A 23,466-nucleotide genomic window follows, 5' to 3' on the forward strand; every position below is an offset into this window, starting at 1 on the left:
TAAGTAATGTACGCATAGGTGGAAATTAATGTATTTCGACAAAATTTTAAGCATTTGTTTAGTTTTTAAAATAATTTTAAGTTGATAAATAAATATTATCTCACGTGCACCATTATTAGCTGTTACTGGGAGTCTCCCATTAATATATATTTTCTATTTTCTTGTTTATACAGTTGTAATAGAAAATCTATAATAAACAAAAGATTAAACACACTAATTTAATGTGCTTTTCAGTTCCTTTTTTCAATTTAGTACAGCGAATGTATAATAAATTGCTTTTTTGCACATACTGTAATACCAAGGTGGCTAAAAAAATACAGTAGCCTTGGGTTTGTAGGAACTACTTTACTATAGTGTGTATATGTATATGTATATGTGTATATATGTGTGTATATATGTGTGTGTGCATGGCTAGAACAGCAGAGCAAAGTGCACCAACGAACAACAGTCCAACCCCTAAAGGCAGAGGAGTGAAGAAGTGAAAGTTTGAAATGTAATGGTTAGACTGTATATTTTTGTTACTAGTCCAGACAGCATTAACATGTGATGTAGAAGTGTCTCATGGCCTGCAGGAGCAGCTTGATTACTCAGTTGCCACATCAACACAAGAGGCTGATAACTAGCTGATAATCAGGATCAGTTGTACTATCCAGATGTTGGATGTGAACCTTCCTGTTAGTTTACATGTACAGAGTGACCAGGAGATGGTTATTAAAGTGGCATAATTCTCTGAGCTAGCTTTCGAGGGCTGTTTTAATTACAGACTGTACATTTAGAAAAGCAGAATTGCGTTGGACCTTGGCGTTACGCAACATGACAGCTGTAGCTAAAGTTAGGAAGAAGTTAAAGATTCTAGATCCAGGAGCATAAATTACTTGTTCTATTGGCAGATAATTATTATATTTTTTATTATGTGCCAATAGAACAAACAATATATAAGAATATATATATATATCAACTTCTGCAGAAGGACCAGTCTCATACAGCAAACATACTGCAGTATGGACATTTCTTTCACTCATCCATTTCATTTTATATACAAACTTCTCTGCAAACATGATCTACGCCCCATACATGATGTTCCTACATTCAAGGAGCTGATTTCTTTATCCGACCCAGACCAGATGTCTTCACCTTATCATTTAGTAGAAACTACAGTACAATCAGTTTGTTTCTATTCTATGCTCTGCCTTGTCTTTCTACAATCCTACTGGCAGGTTTTAAAGCTTCTACACTCTACGTGGCACAATTAATAAAGATATCAGAATGAATACCTAATTAAAATGTGATTTTAATTACAAAGCACAAGCCATTAAAAAGCACAAGCAACTGCTTGAATTACCATATCATCACCCAGATACCACATGCTGGCAAGATCATATTAAAAATCATCCTACAGCAGCTAGGGAAATTTATGGAATTGGAATTACTCTATGTCCAGGCAGGGTTTAGGAAAGAGAGTGGCAATCTATTATCTCCCTGCCAATCTCTGATGATCATGGAGAACTCCAGGGAGTACCAGTAGAACATATACATGTGCTGATCACATTGATATGATCCCTGTACACTGACCAGCATATGACAACACAGAATGGTTCAAGATTGGAAACGATGTACGATAGAGCCGCATCTTATCCGCCCTTTTATTCAACTTGTACTATTCAACTAGAAACCATTATGAGAAAGAACATTCTGGACAAGTCAATTATTTGAGTTAAAATCGGTGGCCAGAACATCAACAATCTGAGATACGCAGATGACACCACTCTGCACGTCCTGGATCTGGAAGTACTGATCCTCAGAGTGGAGGAGGAATGTGAACGGATGATCCTGAGTTTGCACGTCTGAAATCAAGGGGAAAACTGCACTGGGTGATGGTGAGCATGACGAAGATGTGATGAAACGCAGAGTCATCAGGGCCATCGTGTTTAACACCACCACAGATGGTTGCGAAAGCTTAAATGTGCTCAAGGAAGCAATCCAAGCAAGGAAGGCATGGAGGATGCGGGCTTATGAAGTAGTCAAGCGTCGGATACGACAGAACAAGCACTAACAACAAAGATATTATAGCACTTTACTGTAAATACGTTTTTGTAAATGCATGCAGAGTAAATAGTAGTGCACAGTGGGAAGTCATGCTCTCAGGCCTTTCCCCCCCTCCTCGATTAAAACCATCCCCAACCATACAGCCTATGCCCGTGATTGGATAATGATTGTATTTTAGCGTAGCGTGACCTCCATGTGCCGATGAACGTGACATGTAGTGGAACAGGAAATTACAATCATTTCTGACATGAAGTCCCGCTTATCTCACATATATTTTGTAAGTCACAGCTGTTGAGCGCCTGAGATTCGTTACATGGGTACAAGCATACAACCGTGGCAGACATTCTGTGCTCATGACAAACTTGTACATGGGCTTTTGATTATTAGGAAAGAGTGATTCCATAAAAAGGGAAAGACATTAAGGGTTTGCCTTTTGGTGTTATGAATGAAATACAATACAATTTGTGTCCCTTTTTTAACAAAGTGGTTGATTGTCTTACGATCGCCCCAGTTAAATCTGTGCTAGGAGGGAGAATGAAATGGCTAGCATAAAAGCAGTTAAACAACGATAAAATTCCAAGGCTGGGTGAAGTGAGATGTTGCTGCTCGCTCGGGCACAAATGTTCCACACCTTATAGGAATCCTCTCAATGTTGTAGATTTCATGCTGGTTTGGGAAATCGTTTGACGAATTCAGACGTTTCCTAATTTTCTATTTTAAGTAAAAAAAAAAAAAAAAACGTGTAATACATTTATGATAAAATACATTATTTTTTTAAATATATTTTATTATTTTACCCATAATACCCCACTGTCACCCCAAACACAAAGTCATTAGTTGCATTTTTTTTATATTAAATACAAAAGCTTTGCTTGACATGGTGCTGGTTCCTTTAAAAAGTCATTAGACAGCATAAGTAAACAAAGAAAAACGACACTTTCACCTCACCGAGGAATCCTGACCGTATAGATACACAAACTTTCCCAAAAATCCCCCCTCCCATCCAAGCCACATGCATTATACTTCCCTGGATGATGTGTAAAGTTTCATACACACTCTCTCACATGGCTGTGTTTGCATTTAAACCCCACTGATGCATACAGTGTGTGACACTATTGTAAACACTTGCCTGTTATGTGTTTGATACCCACTCTACTACAATGGCTTCGATCTTTTCTCTTTATTTTGCCACTGATAATACAGTGTGTGTTGTGAGGAACGTTGTGAACACACACGTTGTCAGGCTTTGTTGTTGGGGAGGCAGTGCGGATGGCCAGGGGCACAGCTGTCGAGTAGCAGCCAGGCTAATCATTCAGTGCAGCTGTGTGTGTGTGTGTGTGTGTGTGTGTGTGTGTGTGTGTGTGTGTGCGAGAGAGGCAGAAGAACACAGTAGGTTGTCTGTGTGAATGGGAAGGAAAATGGAGACAAACCAATTGGAAGAGACTCATGGCTAGGGTTGTGTTTGAAAATGAGCACAGTTTCAGTTCGGGGAACTCTTCGTTACAAACGTGTTCCTGTCCCCGTTCTGGACTATAATGTATTGACACCCGATCAAGTGTTTAAACAAACAAGTTACATAAACTACCATGGGTCCAGGATGTCGTATCCATTTGATGGTAAAAGGAAACCACCAAACTTACAACAGTATCTATTTAACTGGCTGAAGTGGTGGTTGTGGTGTGTGTTGGGTCGTGGCGTCTTTGTGTGAGGGGGAGAACAGGGTTAAAGTTCATTGCTCAGTCTGGTGGTGCATTGGGCTTTAAAACCACTTATGTCTGTCCAAATCACCATGTGTTTATCCCATCAGCAGATGAAATAGGTGCGTGTGTGTGTATGTGTGTGTGTGTGCTTAAAATTCGTGGTCTTGACCTTGTGGGGACCCTTGTCTGGTCCTCACAAAAGAATATTTTTTTTCCAGTTTTTATAAAAAAAAAAAAAACATAGTAACAAGATCCTCATTTTCCCTTTTTTTTTATTATTAAATAAAAGGTCAAGGTTACATTTTAGCTAAAGCATTAATTAATTAGCTGTCTGTAAGATGACCTGTTCTGCACATGTCACATTCAGGTTGCTCTCTAGTCTGAATGCACAAACAAAACAGTGAGAAAAATACATTTCCCATTTTTGTACTGTTTAAGCCAATTTTATATCCTTTTTAATATAAATGTAATTATATTTATAATGTGATTGTGACAGAAGAGTTTAAGGTGGAGGTGGGTCTGCATCAAGGATCGGCTCTAAGCCCCTTTTTGTTTGCTCTGGTGATGGACAGGATGACAGATGAGGTAAGACAGGAGTCCCCATGGACTATGATGTTTGCAGATGACATTGTGCTCTGTAGCGAGAGCAGGCAACAGGTGGAGGAAAATTTGGAGAGGTGGAGGTATGCTCTGGAAAGCAGAGGAATGAAAGTTAGCCGCAGCAAGACGGAATACATGTGTGTGAATGAGAGGGACCCAGGAGGATCGGTGAGGCTACAGGGAGCAGAGGTAAAGAAGGTGCAGGATTTTAAGTACTTAGGGTCAACGGTCCAGAGCAACGGAAAGTGTGGAACAGAGGTGAAGAGGCGGGTACAGGCAGGTTGGAATGGGTGGAGAAAAGTGTCAGGTGTGTTGTGCGATAAAAGAGTATCAGCGAAAATGAAAGGAAAGGTGTATAGGACAGTGGTGAGACCAGCGATGCTCTACGGCTTAGAGACAGTGGTGCTGAAGAAAAGACAGGAGGCAGAGTTGGAGGTAGCAGAGCTGAAGATGTTGAGGTTCTCTTTGGGAGTGACAAGGATGGATAGGATTAAGAATGAGTTTATCAGAGGGACAACCCACGTTAGATGTTTTGGAGATAAAGTCAGAGAGGCCAGATTGAGGTGGTTTGGACATGTTCAGAGGAGAGATGGTGAATATATCGGTAGAAGGATGCTGAGGTTGGAACTGCCAGGCAGGAGGTCTAGAGGAAGACCAAAGAGGAGATTTATGGATGCAGTGAGAGAGGACATGAAGTTAGTTGGTGTGAGAGAAGAGGATGCAGAGGATAGGGTTAAATGGAGGCAGATGATTCGCTGTGGCGACCCCTGAAAAGGAACAGCCAAAAGACAAAGAAAGAAGAAAGAAGAAGAAGTAATTATATTTATAATGTGACGTCCTATAGGCAAAACTCTCCCCAACTTGTTGTTCAGCTCTGCTGTTCTCTGGTGGGGTGTAGCTCTGCAGTGGCAGGCGTAGACGTATAAGACATACAAAAATGGGGGCAAAAAGTCTGAAGGGTATTTCAAAACTAAAGCATTAACCCAAGTACACTTTGGGGGAGCTCTGAGAACTTTGTTAACTTATGGAAATAATAAAATATTTGTAACATTAGTACAGTAAGACATATGTTTGTGCTTGTGTGTGTGTGATGAGTGAGATACTTTCCTATATAGATTTCTTTCCTATCTTTGGACCGTATTGTCTTATTAATTTACCAAGCGAATATTAGAATATATATTAGGATTTACTGTATGTTAAATGATCTAAGGCCCAACCCCGGTCCAGCTTCTGATTGACTGAACACACCTGCTCCAGAGGAAATAATTGGACGTACGTGTTTATTACTTTATTCTACTTAGAATGTTTTATTGCTTATTTAGCTTACTTCGGCTACATCATTTACATTATGTTGATTCGATATCACTGATCTGATGGAAAGTGTGTTGTGTATTAATGGAATTAAGATGAAGTCACGAGTAATTAGACGCTAGAGGCTCTTCTTATTGAGCAGTGTCAGGTTACAACCAAGTAAACATCTGGTTATTGAGCAGCAGCCATATTTCAGGTCAGAACTTGCAACCTGCGCAATAGCTAATAAAGATTCATCATCACGGGTTGTGTTGTAAAGATGAGTGAGTCATGGGTGAAAGCAGGCTGTTAGCTGGAGATTCAGAGGAAGGCGATGTGTGATTAGCTAGATAGACATGATATTCACAAAGCACCAGCTCCAGAGGATAGGAATCAATAATGCATTGATTGCATCATGAATAATACAACATGAAAATAATATTTAAACAAAAGTCATTTCTTTATAAGTTTTATATCAAATAAAAGTGTGTGTGTGTGTGTGTTTTCTTTGCAGGGTTCTCGTGTTTGGCTCTGGGAGGAGGATCAGTATTGGGCCAGCACAGTGGACTCCTGCTCGGGTGGCATTGTGGTTTTCCGCACCGACTATGGACAGGTAAAGCCTTTCGTGTGCGCCTTGTGTTTGTGTGTATGAAAGAGAGTAATTATTCAAAAGACTCTAGCATAACATCTGCTCTATAGAGAAGAAGCTCACCTAACAGTTGGCATGTCAAGACCATCTATTGGCTCATTTTACACACACACACACACACACACACACACACACACACACACACACACAGCCCTAGTTCTGTTAGGATATCAGTTGCCGGAGTTACTGTTAGGGATAAAATGTGTAAAGACATTACTAAGAAAAATAAAATTAGTACTAATTCACTTGAGACATACCATGCACATAATAAAACGCATTTTCTCATTAATTAGTTTTAAAAACCAAAGATACATTTTTCTGGCTTTGGCCTCTGTACACCACCACATTGTGTTTGAAAAGAAACACTCAAGATAGGACGCCGCTTCATATTGCAGACAGATCATGTAATGATATTAGTTTGTTGTTCCATTATTATCCACCAAATGTGTGTGTGTATAAAAATGGCTGTAAACAACACTCCTGAATGGTTACTTCCATGCTCATGTCCACCCCGATCATATCTTGAGTGTTTTATTTCAGATTGAGTGTGGTGGTGGTGCACAGAGGCCAAATGCCAAAAACCTTATCTTTGTTCCAAAATTTATGGACCTGACTGTATGTTGACATTTCGTTTACATCATTAAACCCAGTTGCTTCAAAACAGTCTTGTATAACAGTCCTAAAACATTTGAATTGCTCACCCATCAACAAAAGGCAGAATAACTTTTATTGTTTACTGTCCAGAATTACAGTATGGTATTTAGCTTCCAGGAGGTTATTAGAACCATTTCTCTGTTTCTGTTGGGATTATGGAGGTAGAAAGCAGATTTCTCTAGCATGTGTGAAGTTCGCAAATGTTTAACTTTTGTTCAGGTTTTCACATCATGAATGAATTTAAACCTTTTATGTAACAGCGTATAATTGACCCAAATACTCTGTATGGACAAAAGTTTGTGACCCCCTGACCATTACATCCATGTGTGCTTTCTGTAGGTGCCTTTTCAAATTTAGTTAAAATGAATGCATTTCAATTCTGTACCATTTATATAGCGCTTTTAACCAACAACCTTGTCAGAAATTAAACAATCTACATATACAGTACTATACAAACGTCTTGAGAAGTCCACATTTCTTCATATTTTGCTTCAAAAGAGCCAGATGTTCTTGTAGTCTTTATTGTAGTCTTGAGGAATAGTTGTCCAGGCTTCGACTCTCATTTCCAGTGCAGTCCCTGTACCTGAGCAGTTTCAGGGGATTGCTTTTTGATTGTTCAGCCCTACAGTTACCTACATGAATCATTCAATTGTAAAATACATCCAACTTAGAAACAGGTGCAGATGTTGACAGATGATCAGGCTGGAATAGACAGGAGGGGAAATGAGGTTGCTGTTGAGGTTTTTCTATAAACTATAGAATTTTTTAATTGTGCCTATAGGCAGTAAAACATCTGTTCCTCTTTCTTAAATTTAATCTACATCATTTAATTTGAAGAATTGATGGGTGGGTCAAGACTTTTGCGAAGTACTGTAACCTTAATTTTAGTACTATGAAAGTATTATAAGAATATTAAAGTAACCATAAAAATTATAGCTTTCATCAATAAGCTACTTTTATAATAAGCTCTACTTTTTTAGAAAGACTTTCCACTAGAATTGTTAATGTGGCTGTAGGGATTAGTGTCTACTGAGCACCAAGAGAATCAGACTAAGTTGGTGTTCAAGTTCATCCCCAAGGCTTGAGGTCAGGGCTCACTTTAGAGGTTCCACACGACCCTTGGCTCTTCTTGGACGTTGCTTTGTGCACAGGAGCACCGTCATGCTGGAACAGGTTCAGGCTTTAAGTTCCATTAAAGAGAACTCATTCAGGGACATTCTCGACAGCTTTGTGTGCTTCCTACTGTACTGTATATCAGCGGTTTGAGGAAGAGCCACATGCCAGTCATTTCTTATAAGAACCTTGCTTTGTAACATTTGTCTCCTGAACATCAACGTTTCCTTATCAGAGGATAACTCGTCATGCCGTGAAGGGATTTCATCGCTGTTCTCTGTTTCAGAAACGTTTTATCAGCACAGCATCTTGTAAATCATGACGCGCACAAGGATATCATGGATTCTTTTTAGAACTGCAAACCTCTTCTTAGTCATTATGGCGGCAGGAGATTAAAATCTGCAGAGAGAGAGATACAGGCAGGGTCACGCACACAATCTTCTGTTCTATCAGTTTCATGTCTCCCCTGACAGGTCTGGGTTCTGCGAGAAATATTTCATTCCTGTGGACAGTATGTAATAAAAACTGATTCTGTTCTGCCATGAGGCACATCCAGTCAGTACACACACTCCAGTTCATACACAGGCGCGCAAACACACTAAGGAAGTGCTGCGATTATTTCATAGTCCTGATCCCACCATATTCATTACAACATGTTTGTTTTGGAGCAATTTTATATAAAGTTACTGGGTATAATGGATTGGTTCAGATGGAAACCATTCTGGAAATTAGCCAGCTAGCCACTGAGGTGAGCTGACGGAGGAAGTAGACGGGGCAGGAATAATGGAGAACAGATGAAACCAGACGTGAGGGAAGAAAGGCTGAGGGACTCAGCAGTTGTCTTTTTTATTTTATTTCATTTTTGCAATAAATGCATACACATACACACACACATTGTACTGTATATATACACACACACACACACACACACACATATGATTCCCTTACCATCCCTGTGACAACCTTCCATTAAGGTATTCAATGATGCAGATAATAAACGCTCTTCCTCATAGGAACCAGGACGTATTCCCACAAGTATAAAACTGTAAGATATTGCTCTACTAAGACTCACACACACACACACACACACACACACACACACACACACACACACAGGGTTAATGTTTAATTTGTTCTGCTTTTCCTTAACTCTATTGTTGAGCTGCATGATGGGTGTGTGTGACTCTACAGTAAGTTTAAACAAATAATGTGGAGAAGTTAGAGAAACAGCTGCCACTTGAGTAGACGTACATAGTAACAGCACTAAATTTTACACACACACACACACACACACACACTGAGTTTTCTTTCTCACAAAGAGTCTTAAAGTGTAACACATGGTATGTCTTCACAATCTAAAAAAAGAGCTTGTTCCCTCTCTCTCTCTCAAACACACACACACACACAAGTAATGGGTCCTGTGCTTCCGTCATGCTGTAGTTATACATGTGTTTAAACTATTAATGAGAAAACCGGCTTCCACTTAGCCAGGCACTTTCACTGGTCCTACACAGCAATAAATTACAATCACACACACTTACAAGACTCACACTCACACACACACACACACACACACACACACACACACACACCCCTGTGTTTACCCCTGTTTTGATGCTCACTCACTCCGGTTGGAATATTTCTAGTTCTTAGTATATTTTCCATGACTGTCCAAACCATAATGATTGTGTTGCAGTAAAACACACACACACACACACACACACACACGCACACACGCACACACACACGCACACACAATTTCAGACACAGACGCTCATTCTACATTCTGTGTGTGTGTGTGTGTGTGTGTGTGTGTGTGTCTTTAGGTGTACACCTACAAGCAGAATGCTTTGAGCAGACAGAGAGTGTATGAGATGCACAGTAGCAGTGTGTGTGGTGTAGAGGACATGGCAGCGCTGCAGGACCTGCATGAGGGAGCGATTCTACACAACCTGCACCTGAGATACACACAACGCAGTATATATGTGAGTATACAGTACCTACTCACAAACAGAGACAAACACACACACTGCAACGAGACATGCAGAGACACACACTCCCCTGAGACACAGACACAGTGGCAGGACAACTTACACCAGCATCAGACTGGACAGAACAGGCATGAGTGTGTTTCATCAACAAGTTTGTCTCTTTGTATCTTGGTAGTGCTCTGAGGGTATTGTAGAGTGTGTGTGTGTGTGTGTGTGTGTGTGTGTGTGTGTGTGTGTGTGTGTGTGGTTGGAGGTTTGTTCTTATATAAGTGTACCTCCAGGCTGTTTATTATAACTGAAAGTGCACACATAATCCTGGCTTTTCACCGCATATTGTGGCATTTCCCTGGATGCAACACACCTCATTTATTTCATTTGCACGCGTGTGATGAGCAGGACTGATGGATATTTAATAAAAAATAAAAATAAAATAAAATCTGTAAACACCCGTATTAAACTTGCTGGTTTTTGTGATGTCAAAAAACCTCTGATAAATCATGTCCGATCGTTTTCCACCTTTAATGTGAAACAGCAACCAAAAGTTTAGTAAAAAAAACATTAATCTTTTGGGGTAAAAACATTAATCTTTGTGCACAGTCTTTTATTATCATGTCTGTGGCTGTGCACAGACTCAAACTATACTATTCATCTGTTGTTCACAAATATATATCATACTGTACACCCTCACATCAATAAAGTGATTCTGATTAATCCAAAAGAGTTTACATACGATTTCATTTGACATTTTCTTGGTTTTGTTAAACAATAAAACTATTCTTTAGTATAGCTCAGGGTTCCCCAAAAATTAAAAGCTCTTAAAGCTCCAGCTGGAATACCCAATAAATAATGCTTTTATTCGTACACTCCTCTTCCTAATGTGCCATTTCAGTGTTTATGTAAGGCTGCGTTCACATTATCACATTGCATTATCACATTGCCCAATTGGGATTTTTTTTTTCTTTAGTTGGATTGGATTTGGGTGTCATGATGGTTCAACATTCATAATTACAACTGACTTTTATTTGAGTTTAATGCAGACAAATCTGTCCTCTAAATCAGCACGCATGCGCACATCGATACGTCTTTACTCGCACCTTGGGGCGAAAACATGCCATGCGTTTGTGCGACCACTCATTCGTTTCAAACAATGGATCCGATTTCAGATTTTCATACTAGGGATTTTTCTTTGAAGGATGAAAAGCAGTTAGTTGGCTGTATGTGTTGTGTTGCAGAAGAAGGAAGAAAGCCAAATGGCTTACTTTAACTGTTTTGTCAGCTATTCCTAGGAAATCTCATATAAAATCCCCACACTGTGAGTGCCTCACGCATGTGCCGAGAAGAAAAAAGTTGCATGAATTCCAATCAGTCCGTTCACATTCAAGTCTACTGGCCGTGTGTGGGATGTGTATCCCATCTAGGACCACATAGGAAACACATATCACATCTCATATCGATTTTTAAAAAAACATCAGATTTGTGTGCTCAGGCAGCCCTAAAAAATCTTTGTCCCATTAGGGTTGAAGATATGAATTGAGTTTCTTCAGGCTGGTAACATGAACGTAGCCTTAATAAGCTCCTGACCATGACTGACTGACTGATACCATGCCTGAGCAGAGTTCATGCGTTGTGGAACAAACCATTCCGCTGTCCAACAGGGGGAGAATCTCTTCTTATATGAGGTCACATTAGGGGGGAACCTGATTAATTTGTTTAAACCAAGATTAATGCAAAAATGGAAAAGGATTTAAAAAAAGCAAGGTAATGTTTTTTCAGGTCGCCTTTAAATGAGCAGAAATATCTTACAAGTATTGGACTCTCATGTGAGAGCAAGTCTCTTGTATTTGTCACATGTCTGGCCTACAGGATAGGGTGGTGAAACAGAAGCCCTTTTTAAAAAAACAAGCTCGTGAAAAAATGTGTCATGGTCTGATGAGAACTTTTTAGGCATAATTTGTTAAAGATATGTTTGATAAAAGAACAAGTCAGCATATCACCCAAAGAACGCTATAGAACAGTGAAGCATGGTGGTAGTAGCATCTTTTCTGATAGAGAGGGAACCATGGACAGCTCTAAATACTGGATATCTATTTAGACACAAAACCTGAAGGTCTCTGTTGGACAGCTAAATGTGAAGAAAAATTCACCTTCTAGCATCATAACAACACAAATCAGAAAATCCAAGAACAAGAAGAAAAAGTTTAATGGTCCAGTGAGCTGTGCACAGGAGATCCCCTTACTTTGACTCTAAATCTGGAGCTTTTTTGCAAGCAAGCTTGAAACTTGTGTGAATTTGGTAAACTGTTAGAAAAAAAGTGTTTTATTACAACCAAAAGTACTTTGCGTGGGACAAGCAACTTCTACAATCTCTAAACTACAGATTTAGTTAAGACTAAAATTTAAGTCAGTAGGAATTAAACCACTAAGTATAAAAATTAAATTAAGTTCAAATACAGCTACAGAGCTCTTACATGGAATAATAAGCCTTCAGTGAAGATAGATGAAGGTCTTTCGGGCGGGGATACACTGTGTAATTATTAGCACAACTTCTATGCTCCCAAATGGTTTTACCAGCTGGGACCAGAATTTGTTCATGCTTGTATTGTTGCTGCTTACAAAATGTGAGCTCCAATTAGTTTGGCTCACAGACTGCCTGTAATTTTTTTTTATGTGTATTTTGTTATGATGGAGTCATTTGCTTTACCAAACCGGGTGAATGATTAAACGTTTTCATGGAAAAAAAGGTTTAAGAAAATATTGTGGGATTATGGCAGGAGATCTAAATACTTTTATTGTTTTTCAATTATATCCCCGTCACGTACCTGATGACAGGATTATGTCCACCTAAGGCTCGCCCATGCCTCAGGGACCAAAGACCTATCTGGTCCTATCTCTCAGAAAAGCCAGTGCAGCACAAATCGCAGAATAAAGTCTGAGAGTGGGCACCCATGGGATACACTGGACAAATATGTGTGATCCACAGAGGGCCCACCCCAAAAAAGCAAAGGATCTGCTGCCATCGTCCAGGTGCCAGGCACTTCAACACATCCCCAGAGATCTTGTGGGGAGTCATGTCCCGAGGGGCCAGAGCTGCCCCAGTGGCACAAGGGAAATCCACACAATATTATGCACAACATATGTTTTATGTTATCTGAGCATAGAGTAAAGGGAATGGCAATACCCATATTACCCTTACCCTTATTTTCAAAGTCGATGGAAATAAATAAGACTTAATATTTGGTTTGCTTGCCATAACTACATCAAGCCGGTGAACCACTGAACTGGTCATGTCCAGTAATTGTAAACCACAAAAGAAATCATTTTTATTATTAGGACATTCTGTGAATATGGCTTAAGTGTAATTTTTAAATAGCTTAAAACCAGGGTCATTAATATAGAATTCAAATATTATAATATAGCCCCAGTCCAGGAAAAAGGTTTTGATTGTCCAAACGTTGTGGTGACGTTACCTTGGCAATGTTATGGATGTTTGGATGTCGGTTTTAAGTTGTTTTTAAAAGTTAGAACGAGTTGATGTACTGACGTTGGAGCTATATTGACTACATGACAATGGGATAACGTTGAACAAATGTCTCTAACACAATGTTACAAAACACACATATTAATACCAAACCGATGGGAAAATTCTGAGTGGGAACGAACTCTGTCACTCGCCAATCTAGTCACTGCAGCACAAGAGAAGATGGTTGAGGCTAGTCCAGGTGCAAACACCGTATTGCAGTGCAGTAATTGGGCGCTAAGGTGCACCCCATGGTGAAACTTTTAAAAGAAAATTAAACAGGTCACATTACAACATTAAGATGTGAGATATTCACAATGTGTGCGGGACGCTGTTGCGTCTGAGCCAATTTTCGACCGGAATTCTAAACCCTGTTCAAATTTTAAGGGCTGGATGTGGACCATTGGAGATCGTGTAAATGGATGTTAAATGCCCTTAAATTAAAGTTACAGTTTCATTGTTTTGAGGTTGTGATTGTGGTTTGGTCATTTATTCAACATTATCTTACAATACAGTAGTTTTATCAAAGTCATTCTAAACCAATGTTGTCTCAATGGTGAATATCATTCTAACATCATTACAACCATATTACAACAGTCATCCAGTGTTCCTGCTGTGTTTTAGGGGTTTTGCAATGGCTTTGACCAGGCCTCAGCCTGACAGATTTTAAAGCCAGTACCATCTGTTTTTATAGTAGAACCCAAGTTAAACTGGTGTAACTGGCTGCGTCTTGCATTAGCCTTTAACCCGCTTGCCTTCCTGTCTGGACACAGGATTAACTGGATTTCGTCAAGGCAATTACCCCTAATGAGCCATATTGCGGCGTTGTAGTGATTGGCAATCATGTGTGTAGTGTTTGGTGTGTCAGTGGGGCCCCTGTTTTTTTTTTTTTACTAAGGAAATTTGAGTAATTTCCTAAAAGTACGGTAAAATTATTTTTTGGTAGGTGTTTTATTTTGTACCTATTTTAAATCCAATGGTCTGATCATCCAGTGTGCACAAGAGAGTAAATACAAATTCTTGGTAAATATGATTTCATGCTCTTTTTTATCCAGTTAAGACTAGTATTAAAAGTATACGGTATATATAGTTTTCCTAAAGTCTCTTCATACATAGACGAACTTAATATTTTGCTCTACATGTAAAGTCACACACAGAGTTGCCTCTCCCACTCAGGATCAACTCGTGTTAACACATCTGCAGTTATGCATGTAATTTCACTCCCGGCTCCAGCCATGAAAACGACTTCAATACATTTTTCTTTTTTTAAAGGCATTTGTAAAGACCTCACGGAAAATACGTAATATTAATCGAAAAAAAATAAAAAAAATTTCAAGACATTTTGCTAAAATTAACAGTAGGAGAAGCTGGTGGGGGTTGGGGGGTGGGGGCTGAGACAGAAACTACAACTGCATGTACAGTAATAGAGAAAGTGGAATGTGGTTTTCTTGAGTGTGGTTTCTTTAATGTCTATATTTGTGCGTATATGTGTGTGTATGTGTGTGCGTGTGTGTGAGATTGCATGTGTTACAGGGCAGCATGATGTTTTAGCAAGTGTGGAATTACAGTTGGGCCAGTAAAGGGTTCCACGTTGGTTTTTCAGCAGACTAAAATGCTAACACACAGCTCTCGTTGCAGATTTACGCAGTGGTGTATCCCACATCAATCATTTTCACTGCCGATGCTGGTCAAAACTTTTTTTAAAAGTCTGATTTTGTCTCCACCTCAACGTAATGGGTACTGTGTTACACCAGAAAAGTTATATTTTTTTGCAGTACCGTGTAGCCAAGCCAAAGGTCTATAGGACCATGTGGGAAATAAATAAAACCATTTCTGTGTGTGCCGAGCTTGTTAGGGTTAAACATAAACACTTCATATATATCTGTGGTCAAAAGAATATATATACTGTATACAGTGTGTATATATATTTATATATATATATATATATATATATATATATATATATATTTTTTTTTTTTTTTTTTTTTTTTTTTTTTTGACCAAGAAAAATCTAATCAAAAGTTTGGACACACTTGATACGTAAAAAATATTTTTCTTTAAACTTTTTTTTATAGAATGAGGACACTAACCATACTGTATTAAAAAAAAGGAAATTATTTATTAAGAGCTTTAAGCAGGAAGCTTCCAAATCAACTCAGCTCCTCTGCTGATCCCAAATTCTCAATGAACATGAACGTTCTTAGCTTGGAGAAAGATTTTGAGTTGTTAAACTACTTATTAACATTTTTAATCAGGAGTTAAATCTGCACCCCTTTCACCATTTACATTTGTTATTAAAATGTTTCTATGACAATTAATAAATAAAAGAGTATAAACTTTATTGCAATCTTTATTTGTTTAACTTTTAATTTGAAAAAAAAAAAAGACTTTACCAGTTTATTTATTTTTTTAATTATGTATTTTATTTCTTTATTTATTAGTTTATTTTTGGGGCTGATGTAGTAGCATGCTGGCATAGTGGTTGGCACTGTGGCCTTGAACTTCCGGGCTTGTGGTTTGGATTCCTGCTTCTGTGCATAGTGTTTAGTGATTTTCCTCCCACAGTCCAAAGACATGCTGATTAGGCTAAATGGTGTTTTCAAATTGCCTATAGAGTAAGTTTGTGTGTGTGTGTGTGAGCGAGCGAGCTAGCTTGTACCTTGCAATAGCCTGGCAGGTATACCCTGCCTTGTGCCCAGAGTCCAGTGGAATAGACTGCAGGTAATCTGTGAGCAGTATGGAAAGTGAGTTTGTGTTTAATTTTATGGTCCATCCTCTTACACATCTGTGTCTATCTGCCAGTCAAGCTGTTAGTTAATTAAACTAATTCATGTTTCCTAGCAACATCTGCAAGAGAGATCAAACCATCCAAGGGTAGTGCCTGCGCACACATGCTGCATACGATATGCTGAGCTGTATTATAAAAAGTAAAAATAAATTTAAAAAACTTTTTGTATTTTTACGAATTCTGATCATTATTATAATCTTTTAAAAAGGTAATTTAAGTAAAAAAAAAAAGAAGACTATTGGTAATTTACTACATTCTTTAACCACACACTTTCCCATTATACTTTCTCACATTATACACTCAAGTTTATAGAGTATCTACACAGTGCACCGAATAATTCCACATTTCCAGGGGAGCTATTAAATGAAAATTAAACTTTCCCGCTGGGATTAATAAAGTTCTTTGAATCTTGAATCTTCTGTATGGAAATATTTCTCATCATTTCTAAATGTGACCTTCTATAATAGTCTTTTGTCTTAAACCTGAGTAGTAAATTACAAAACCCCTAATCATAAACTTAACTAATAACTGTATGTTAAGAACTGTTGAGTCTGTTAAAATGTGATACACATTAAAGTTTTCATTACATTAATGTGTATCACACATTAAAGTAATGAAAACACATATCACAAAGTTTTCTTATATATTAAATGCATTAATTAAAAGGCTTTGGGTTTAATATCTGCTGCTCACATTAACACCAATCACAGCAATAACAGCAATCACCCTGAATCTACCAACAAGTGTTTAGCAAATGCATCCGGCGTCTATTGTTTTGGGTTAGTGAAATTATGATATTATTATTATAGTTTACTCTGTATATAGGAGTTTTTTTTTTTAGTATAATAAAAAAGCTTCACTGCGTTTCTCCCCTGCTCCCATGACTACCTCTTTTATTAAACAGGTTCTCATTAAAACATGGATGCGTGCCATGTCCATCTTTATTGCTTTGCAGTAGCCTACCTGTTGTGGTTGTGCTTTTGCTTCTTTTGTGTTGCCGTGGCTTTGTTCCTTAATGACCTTCTCACTGTAGTACTGACGTAATGAGAACCAGGCCTGCTGGTAGGCAATGATTAGCCTGAAAACCTCTTTGCAGAGTGAGACTTCCCACAACACTGCAACACCTCATACTCAAGATCTTAATGAAAATGGATAAGCAGGTATTACATTGCTGCTATAATGTTTATACACTATAAGACTATATTTAAGTATGATAAGTTTTGAGCTCTTTTACCATTGAAGGTTTTCAACACTGGTACCACATAGTAAGATTAGTAAGTTCCTCCCTATTTGATCAATGTGTTTAACCAATCTATATTTAGACCTATTTCGACTTTACACTTATCAATTACTTTAATAAGAACACTTGCTTATCATACAGTTATCCAGTAAAATCAATCACATGGCCGCAGCACAATGCATGAAGTCAGGTGGATCCAGGTCAAGTGCTTGAGTTAATGTTTACATCAAACAGCAGAATGCCCTTGAGCGATGCACTTAACCCTATCCACTCCAGGAGCACTGTATGCCCAACACTGACCCTGTGCAAACTTCCTAAGAAGCTGGGATGTGTAAAGAGAAGAAGTTTGCAGTAGTGTTCTTTCTATACTTGTACATTCCTTTATTTATGTAGTAGTTGTAATTCGTAAGTAATTAGTAAGGCGTAATTCTTTAAGGGTTTCCTCTGGTACTCAGTTTCTCCACACATTCCGAAGACATGCAGATTAGGCTAATTGGATTTCCCAAATTTTCCTTTGTGTGTGTGTGTGTGTGTGTGCCATGCGATGTCCTGGCTGTACTCTGCCTAGTGTTTAAAGTCTCATGACCCTGTACAGAGTAAGCGGTATAGAAGATGATGAGGATGATTTAAACTTCGATATTCACACATTAAATGTACCAATTTTATTTAACTTTTTGATATAGGCAAACAGCAAATGACAGGAGAAATGATCTCATTAAGAGGATGTTTGCCGATGTTAATTTATAACCAATTTAATTTCAATTAAACTTTTTGTATGCAGATTAATTTTTTAAGATCAAATTTAGTATGTTCTATAACTACGACATCTGATGTCTTTTGATTAAGTTTCTGCTCTTTTGAATGAATGGTGCCAATAAATCTGATATTGACTGTGTTTGCGATATTTTGGGAATATTTTCACGTGTCTGCTGACAAGACAGCCACCTAGAGTGTGAGCTGCTGGGATAATTGGTGGCAGATGGGACTGATTAATCCTGAATAGAGCTTGCATTTGGACAAACATGACACAAGAGACTATGTGCAGTGTGTGTGTGTGTGTGTGTGTGTGTGCATGAATGCACATGGGTCCTTTTGTTTTAGTTTTTTTTTTTCATGTTGTAACTGTTGCATTTAAAGATGTCTATACATGTAAGTGTGTGTAAGTGTGTGTGTGTGTGTGTGCGCGCTTTTTTAGAAACGATTGTCTCCTAAAGCAATGTCCTGTGGAATGTCTCCCTCAGTCAGATCAAATTCCATAGCATTTAACACACAAAGGACTCTCTCTGTTTCTCTTGTACTCACTCATTCTCTCTCTCTTTCTCTCTCTCTCTCTCTCACTCGCTCTGATTATAAACAGCTGTGCTCTTTTTTCCCTGTCGTCAGGACAGAGCGTGGTAGGCTAGCTGCCCGCTCTTTTAACCACATCAAACATGCGCGCGCACACACGCGCAAACACACACACACACACACACAGTTGGAATACTGAATGCATGAGAAAATTTATTTCTTCATTTAAGTCAGACTCTCTCTGTTTCTCTCTCTCTCTCCGTCTCAATCTCTCTCTTTCATTGTGTGTGAAGAAAGAGAGAAAGAGAGAAGGAGAGAGCAGCAGGAAATAGCTCTGCTTGCGTCTAGTTCGGAGCTGTAGCTGCTCATATTACAACTTATAGTTCTCTCTCTCACACACACACACTGCACTTGGTTTACACCGTGTGCCTTGGATGTGTGTCTTTGCATGCCAAAGTGTGTGTTTTCTTGTTGATAGGTTACCAAAGAAGTGCTGCTGGTTTCTTTAGGTTGCTCTTTGTGTGTGTGTGTGTGTGTGTGTTCGGCTCATTAAGGCCAGAAAACTCCATAAAGCCTCGATAACCACTAAACTGCATTCTATTCTAATTTGAATTCACATATCAGATCGTCGAATCTTCACACGATTGCTAAACATCTTAAAATTTTCCTGCTCACACAATACGAAGTGACTCATGATCGCTAATGTTAGCTCACAGCTACAAGCTAGCGTGTTTGAATGAACATCCACAGTTATACAGTACCTCACAGCAGACTGTGTCGTGCTTTTTTAAATGCACTTTATCAGCGAGTTGAAGTTAGAAGTGTGTGATAAAGACAAAATCATTTTCCTTACAAGTGAACGCTTTTATGCAAGTTCTGTTAATATTCATTCTTTCTCTGTGTGTGTGTGTGTGTAGTGTGTGTGAAGTCAGTCTTAGTATGTATTGTGCAGAATGGTTGTGCATTTAAATTTTTTACTGATTTGCTATTTAAATGAAGTCTGAGCAATTCCCGTGTATTTGCATATTAGATGTAAAGTAGGTCAGTATGCCTTTGTCTCACGTGCACACACACACACACACACACACACACACACACACACACACACACACAAACATGCACACACAGACCAATTTTATTATAAGAGATAATATTTTTTATTTCTCCTAATTCCTTCTTTGCCTCTCTTTCTAGACATATATCGGGTCTATATTAGCAGCAGTGAACCCGTACCAGCAGCTGCCGGAGCTTTATGAGGTTTCGGCTGTAGAGCGCTACAGTCGGCATCACCTGGGGGAAATCCCGCCTCACATCTACGCCATCGCAAACGAGTGCTATCGCTCGCTCTGGAAACGCAACAACAATCAGTGTGTGCTCATCAGGTACAGTGAGAACACACACACACACATCATAAAGAACATGCAACACATGCAGCTTATTACGAAACTGTTAACGTGTCAGTTTGTAAGCGTGGTGTATTTATTCCACAAGGCAAGACTGCGCGGTGTGTTTCACATCGTGCTGTTTTATAGATGAGGCTCGTCATTACCCAGCAGTTTTTAACTGCCGGCTGGCCTCTGAACATGCATGTAGGTGTGTGTGTATGTATATACGAGGGAGAGTTAAAAATTATCCAGTAAAACGTACACAGTCTTATCAGCACTTTCTGTTTAAGGCGGAGTCTCCCCACATCCCCCACATGTGATTTGCAAGCAGAGTGCATTAATTAGTTTTTTTGTGGTCTGAGGGTGTACCTGGTCCCGAAACAACTCACGGAAGTGCGTGAACAAAGGGGTTTGGATATCTGCAAACAAAATTTGAGGAAGGTTAAAGTTCTTAAAGAGAATAATTATTGGACATGGATTCATCACTACGAGCTTGAGAGACAATGGCAGAGTATGGAACAGAAACGTCCTCAATCACCGAATGAGAAAGACTTTCTAAAACTGATGATTACATTTTTCTGGGATTCTCAGGGCCATTATTGGAACATTATCAGGAAAAAGTTAAACAATGAACAGCACTTGTTTGCTAATTGGTTCAAGTGTGAATCTGGGTTGACCCCTGAGCCTTCAGTTGAGTTAATTGATCAACTGTCAATTGTTTTAATGTGACATTGACACTGTAATTAAAATAAACTGAATTATTTAAATCTCTATTATTATTCTTATTACTGTTATTATTATTTTAATCTAAAATATCAGATTAATTATAAATTATTGATCAACAGGATTTTTTTAGGTAAAACTTAACCACTTTAACTTAATAATTCTAACACACCGAGTTTCCTGGCTTTAAATGACTCTAGTGTAGCTTTTGCTAAGGCTCATTGTCCTTTTGAAAGGTAAACCCCTGTAATTTAACTCCATCCATCTTGCAATCAGCAGGCCAGCTCGCTAGTCCCCATTTATGAAAATCACCCTCACAGCATGATGCTTCCACCCCCGTGCTTCACCGTGATAGCAGATAGGGCTCTCAAAACGTAATTTCAAAAAAGTTTAATTTAGGAATGGTTCCCATCTCATCACTGTTTTCATAAATCCCAGTTTTTGTGGTGCCTTAGGGTATCGTTGTTGTGTAAACAGCTTTTCCTGTCTGAGCTGTGGATCTCTGCAGATCCTTTAGAGTTCCCATTAGATTCTTAGCTGCTGTTTTTTTTTTTTTTTTTTTGCTGGACTCTATCAGAGTCACGAGTCTGCCATTCTTACTGTAAATAATAGATGTAATGTTGTACTTCAGGATCTTCAACACAGGTTACAGAACTTCTTTGTCCTGGACCTTGTCTCTTAGTCTTCATAATGCTGTTCAGACACAGTTCAATGTCTTGTAACTAATCATGTCATTTCTGATGGAACTATTTTAGTGGTTTTACAGTAATTAAAGTAATCACAGTCTTTTAAGATGTAATTTTTCAGCCGCGGTTCAATATTTTGGTCTATTTAATGTGGATTAATGATTTACAGTATAATACCATATAGACGGCACTTTAATTACAGGTTGTCCCTTATTCCAGGAAGCTCTTTCTGTCACATTAGTACCCCTGGGAACCGTTTTATATACACACAGAATTCGTGTATAAACTGAACTGCAAATAGCCAATCAGATTGCAGAATTTAAAACAGTAGCCAGTATAGCTGGTATGAGATGCTCATGAGTGATAAGTTGGTCAAAAAGATTGATATATGTCCGTTTCTCAGCTTTTCTCATCTTCTTTGGGACCCAGGAAGTGAACCCTTTAAACCTGTTGGACCTGTTGGTTTTGAGGAGCTAGTCCGTGTACGTCTGTGTTTGTATATGGCTCAAACAAATCTGTCTCATTTCTCAGACCGACCATTTCCCATGACATTCTGACTCATATGAATAAGGAAATGCATCTCATTTATGGTAGCAGTTAGTTTAAGTACATTTCATGTTTTGTATTTCTTCTGTAGTCTAGGAGATATTTTTTCTCCTCATGATTATCCACCCATGACAAGGTGCTTCAAACCATCTTAAAACATTTGGTGAAAATCCAACAGCCTGTTCTGGACTGGAAATTATTGAAATTTGAAAAGCTGCAGTGAGATATAACAGACATCTGGGGCCCAGTAGGGTAGTCCGTTATATTCAAGGTCCACTATAACCAGAGTTAGTAATACCATGGACAATACCTACAGTGCTCCTTGAAATGATACTACATTTTAGCAGGTACAGTAGTGTAAGTCAATGTTAGTCTAGACCAATACTTCAATTATATGACTGGAGTTTAACAGAAGTCCACAGAAAATCATTTTACAGCACTTTTTACGGTATTCAACACCCGCCTCTAGCGGACTAGCAGACTTACATCTCCAACATTTTACGCAAGCACTGCCATTGTTATGCCCGCCATGGGTAGTTAACAAGAAGCATATGTGACCTGTTGGTTCCAAGAATAGTTAATAGGGTTTGGCTAGCTATGCATGGGCGCTATTCTGAACGTAAGCCGGGCCCTGACGTCACTGGCAACACAGTAGCATTCCCTCTGTTCTGGTGTGTTACGCCGTAACTATTTATAAACCTGTGACCGTTTATCCCTTAATCAGTCCGTCTGATCAAATGTAGAGTAAGTGCTGCACAATGCATTTAAGACAACGCTAGTGTTCCCTTATAATCCAATAAAATTACACCCGTCAGCAATTACAGGGACCTAACTAACCTAATCTGTGTTCTATAGATTTTTCCTATCCTGCCAGAATTTGCTACCAGTAACTATACGAGTTATATAGCTATACCATAGTTATATGAGTCTCAGTATCGCTTATCTATAGTTTTGAATGGTCGAATCAAAGGTAACATTTCCTGACATACTGGTACAGTAGCACTTTCTGACGTGGTTTTTGACATTATCAGACTATAATCCCTATCTCTTTAACCCAGCACCTTCACATTGACACATTGATTTAACATCATCCATCAATCCACTAGTCAAATGTTGCAATAACCAATCGAATCAAATAAAATGAAATAAAACAAAAAAACATACAAAAACAATGCTTTCAATACTAAAAATCATCCCATAAATCCCTAGGAGTAGTAACATGGGAGGACAGACTAATGGGTGGAACAGGTT

General features: G+C 38.6%; 1 protein-coding gene across 1 annotated transcript in view; it reads left to right on the plus strand.

Annotated features, from left to right (window-relative positions):
• Window positions 1–23,466, plus strand: part of myo10 (myosin X) — a 64,608-nt gene that overhangs the window by 12,159 nt on the left and 28,983 nt on the right. The window contains exons 2-4 of the mRNA XM_053486565.1: window positions 6,151–6,249; window positions 9,879–10,037; window positions 20,070–20,257. Coding sequence (XP_053342540.1) covers window positions 6,151–6,249; window positions 9,879–10,037; window positions 20,070–20,257 — 446 coding nt within the window. The remainder of the gene's footprint in view (window positions 1–6,150; window positions 6,250–9,878; window positions 10,038–20,069; window positions 20,258–23,466) is intronic.

This window comes from Clarias gariepinus, chromosome 25 (assembly GCF_024256425.1).
Source record: "Clarias gariepinus isolate MV-2021 ecotype Netherlands chromosome 25, CGAR_prim_01v2, whole genome shotgun sequence".
Lineage (NCBI taxonomy): Eukaryota > Metazoa > Chordata > Actinopteri > Siluriformes > Clariidae > Clarias > Clarias gariepinus.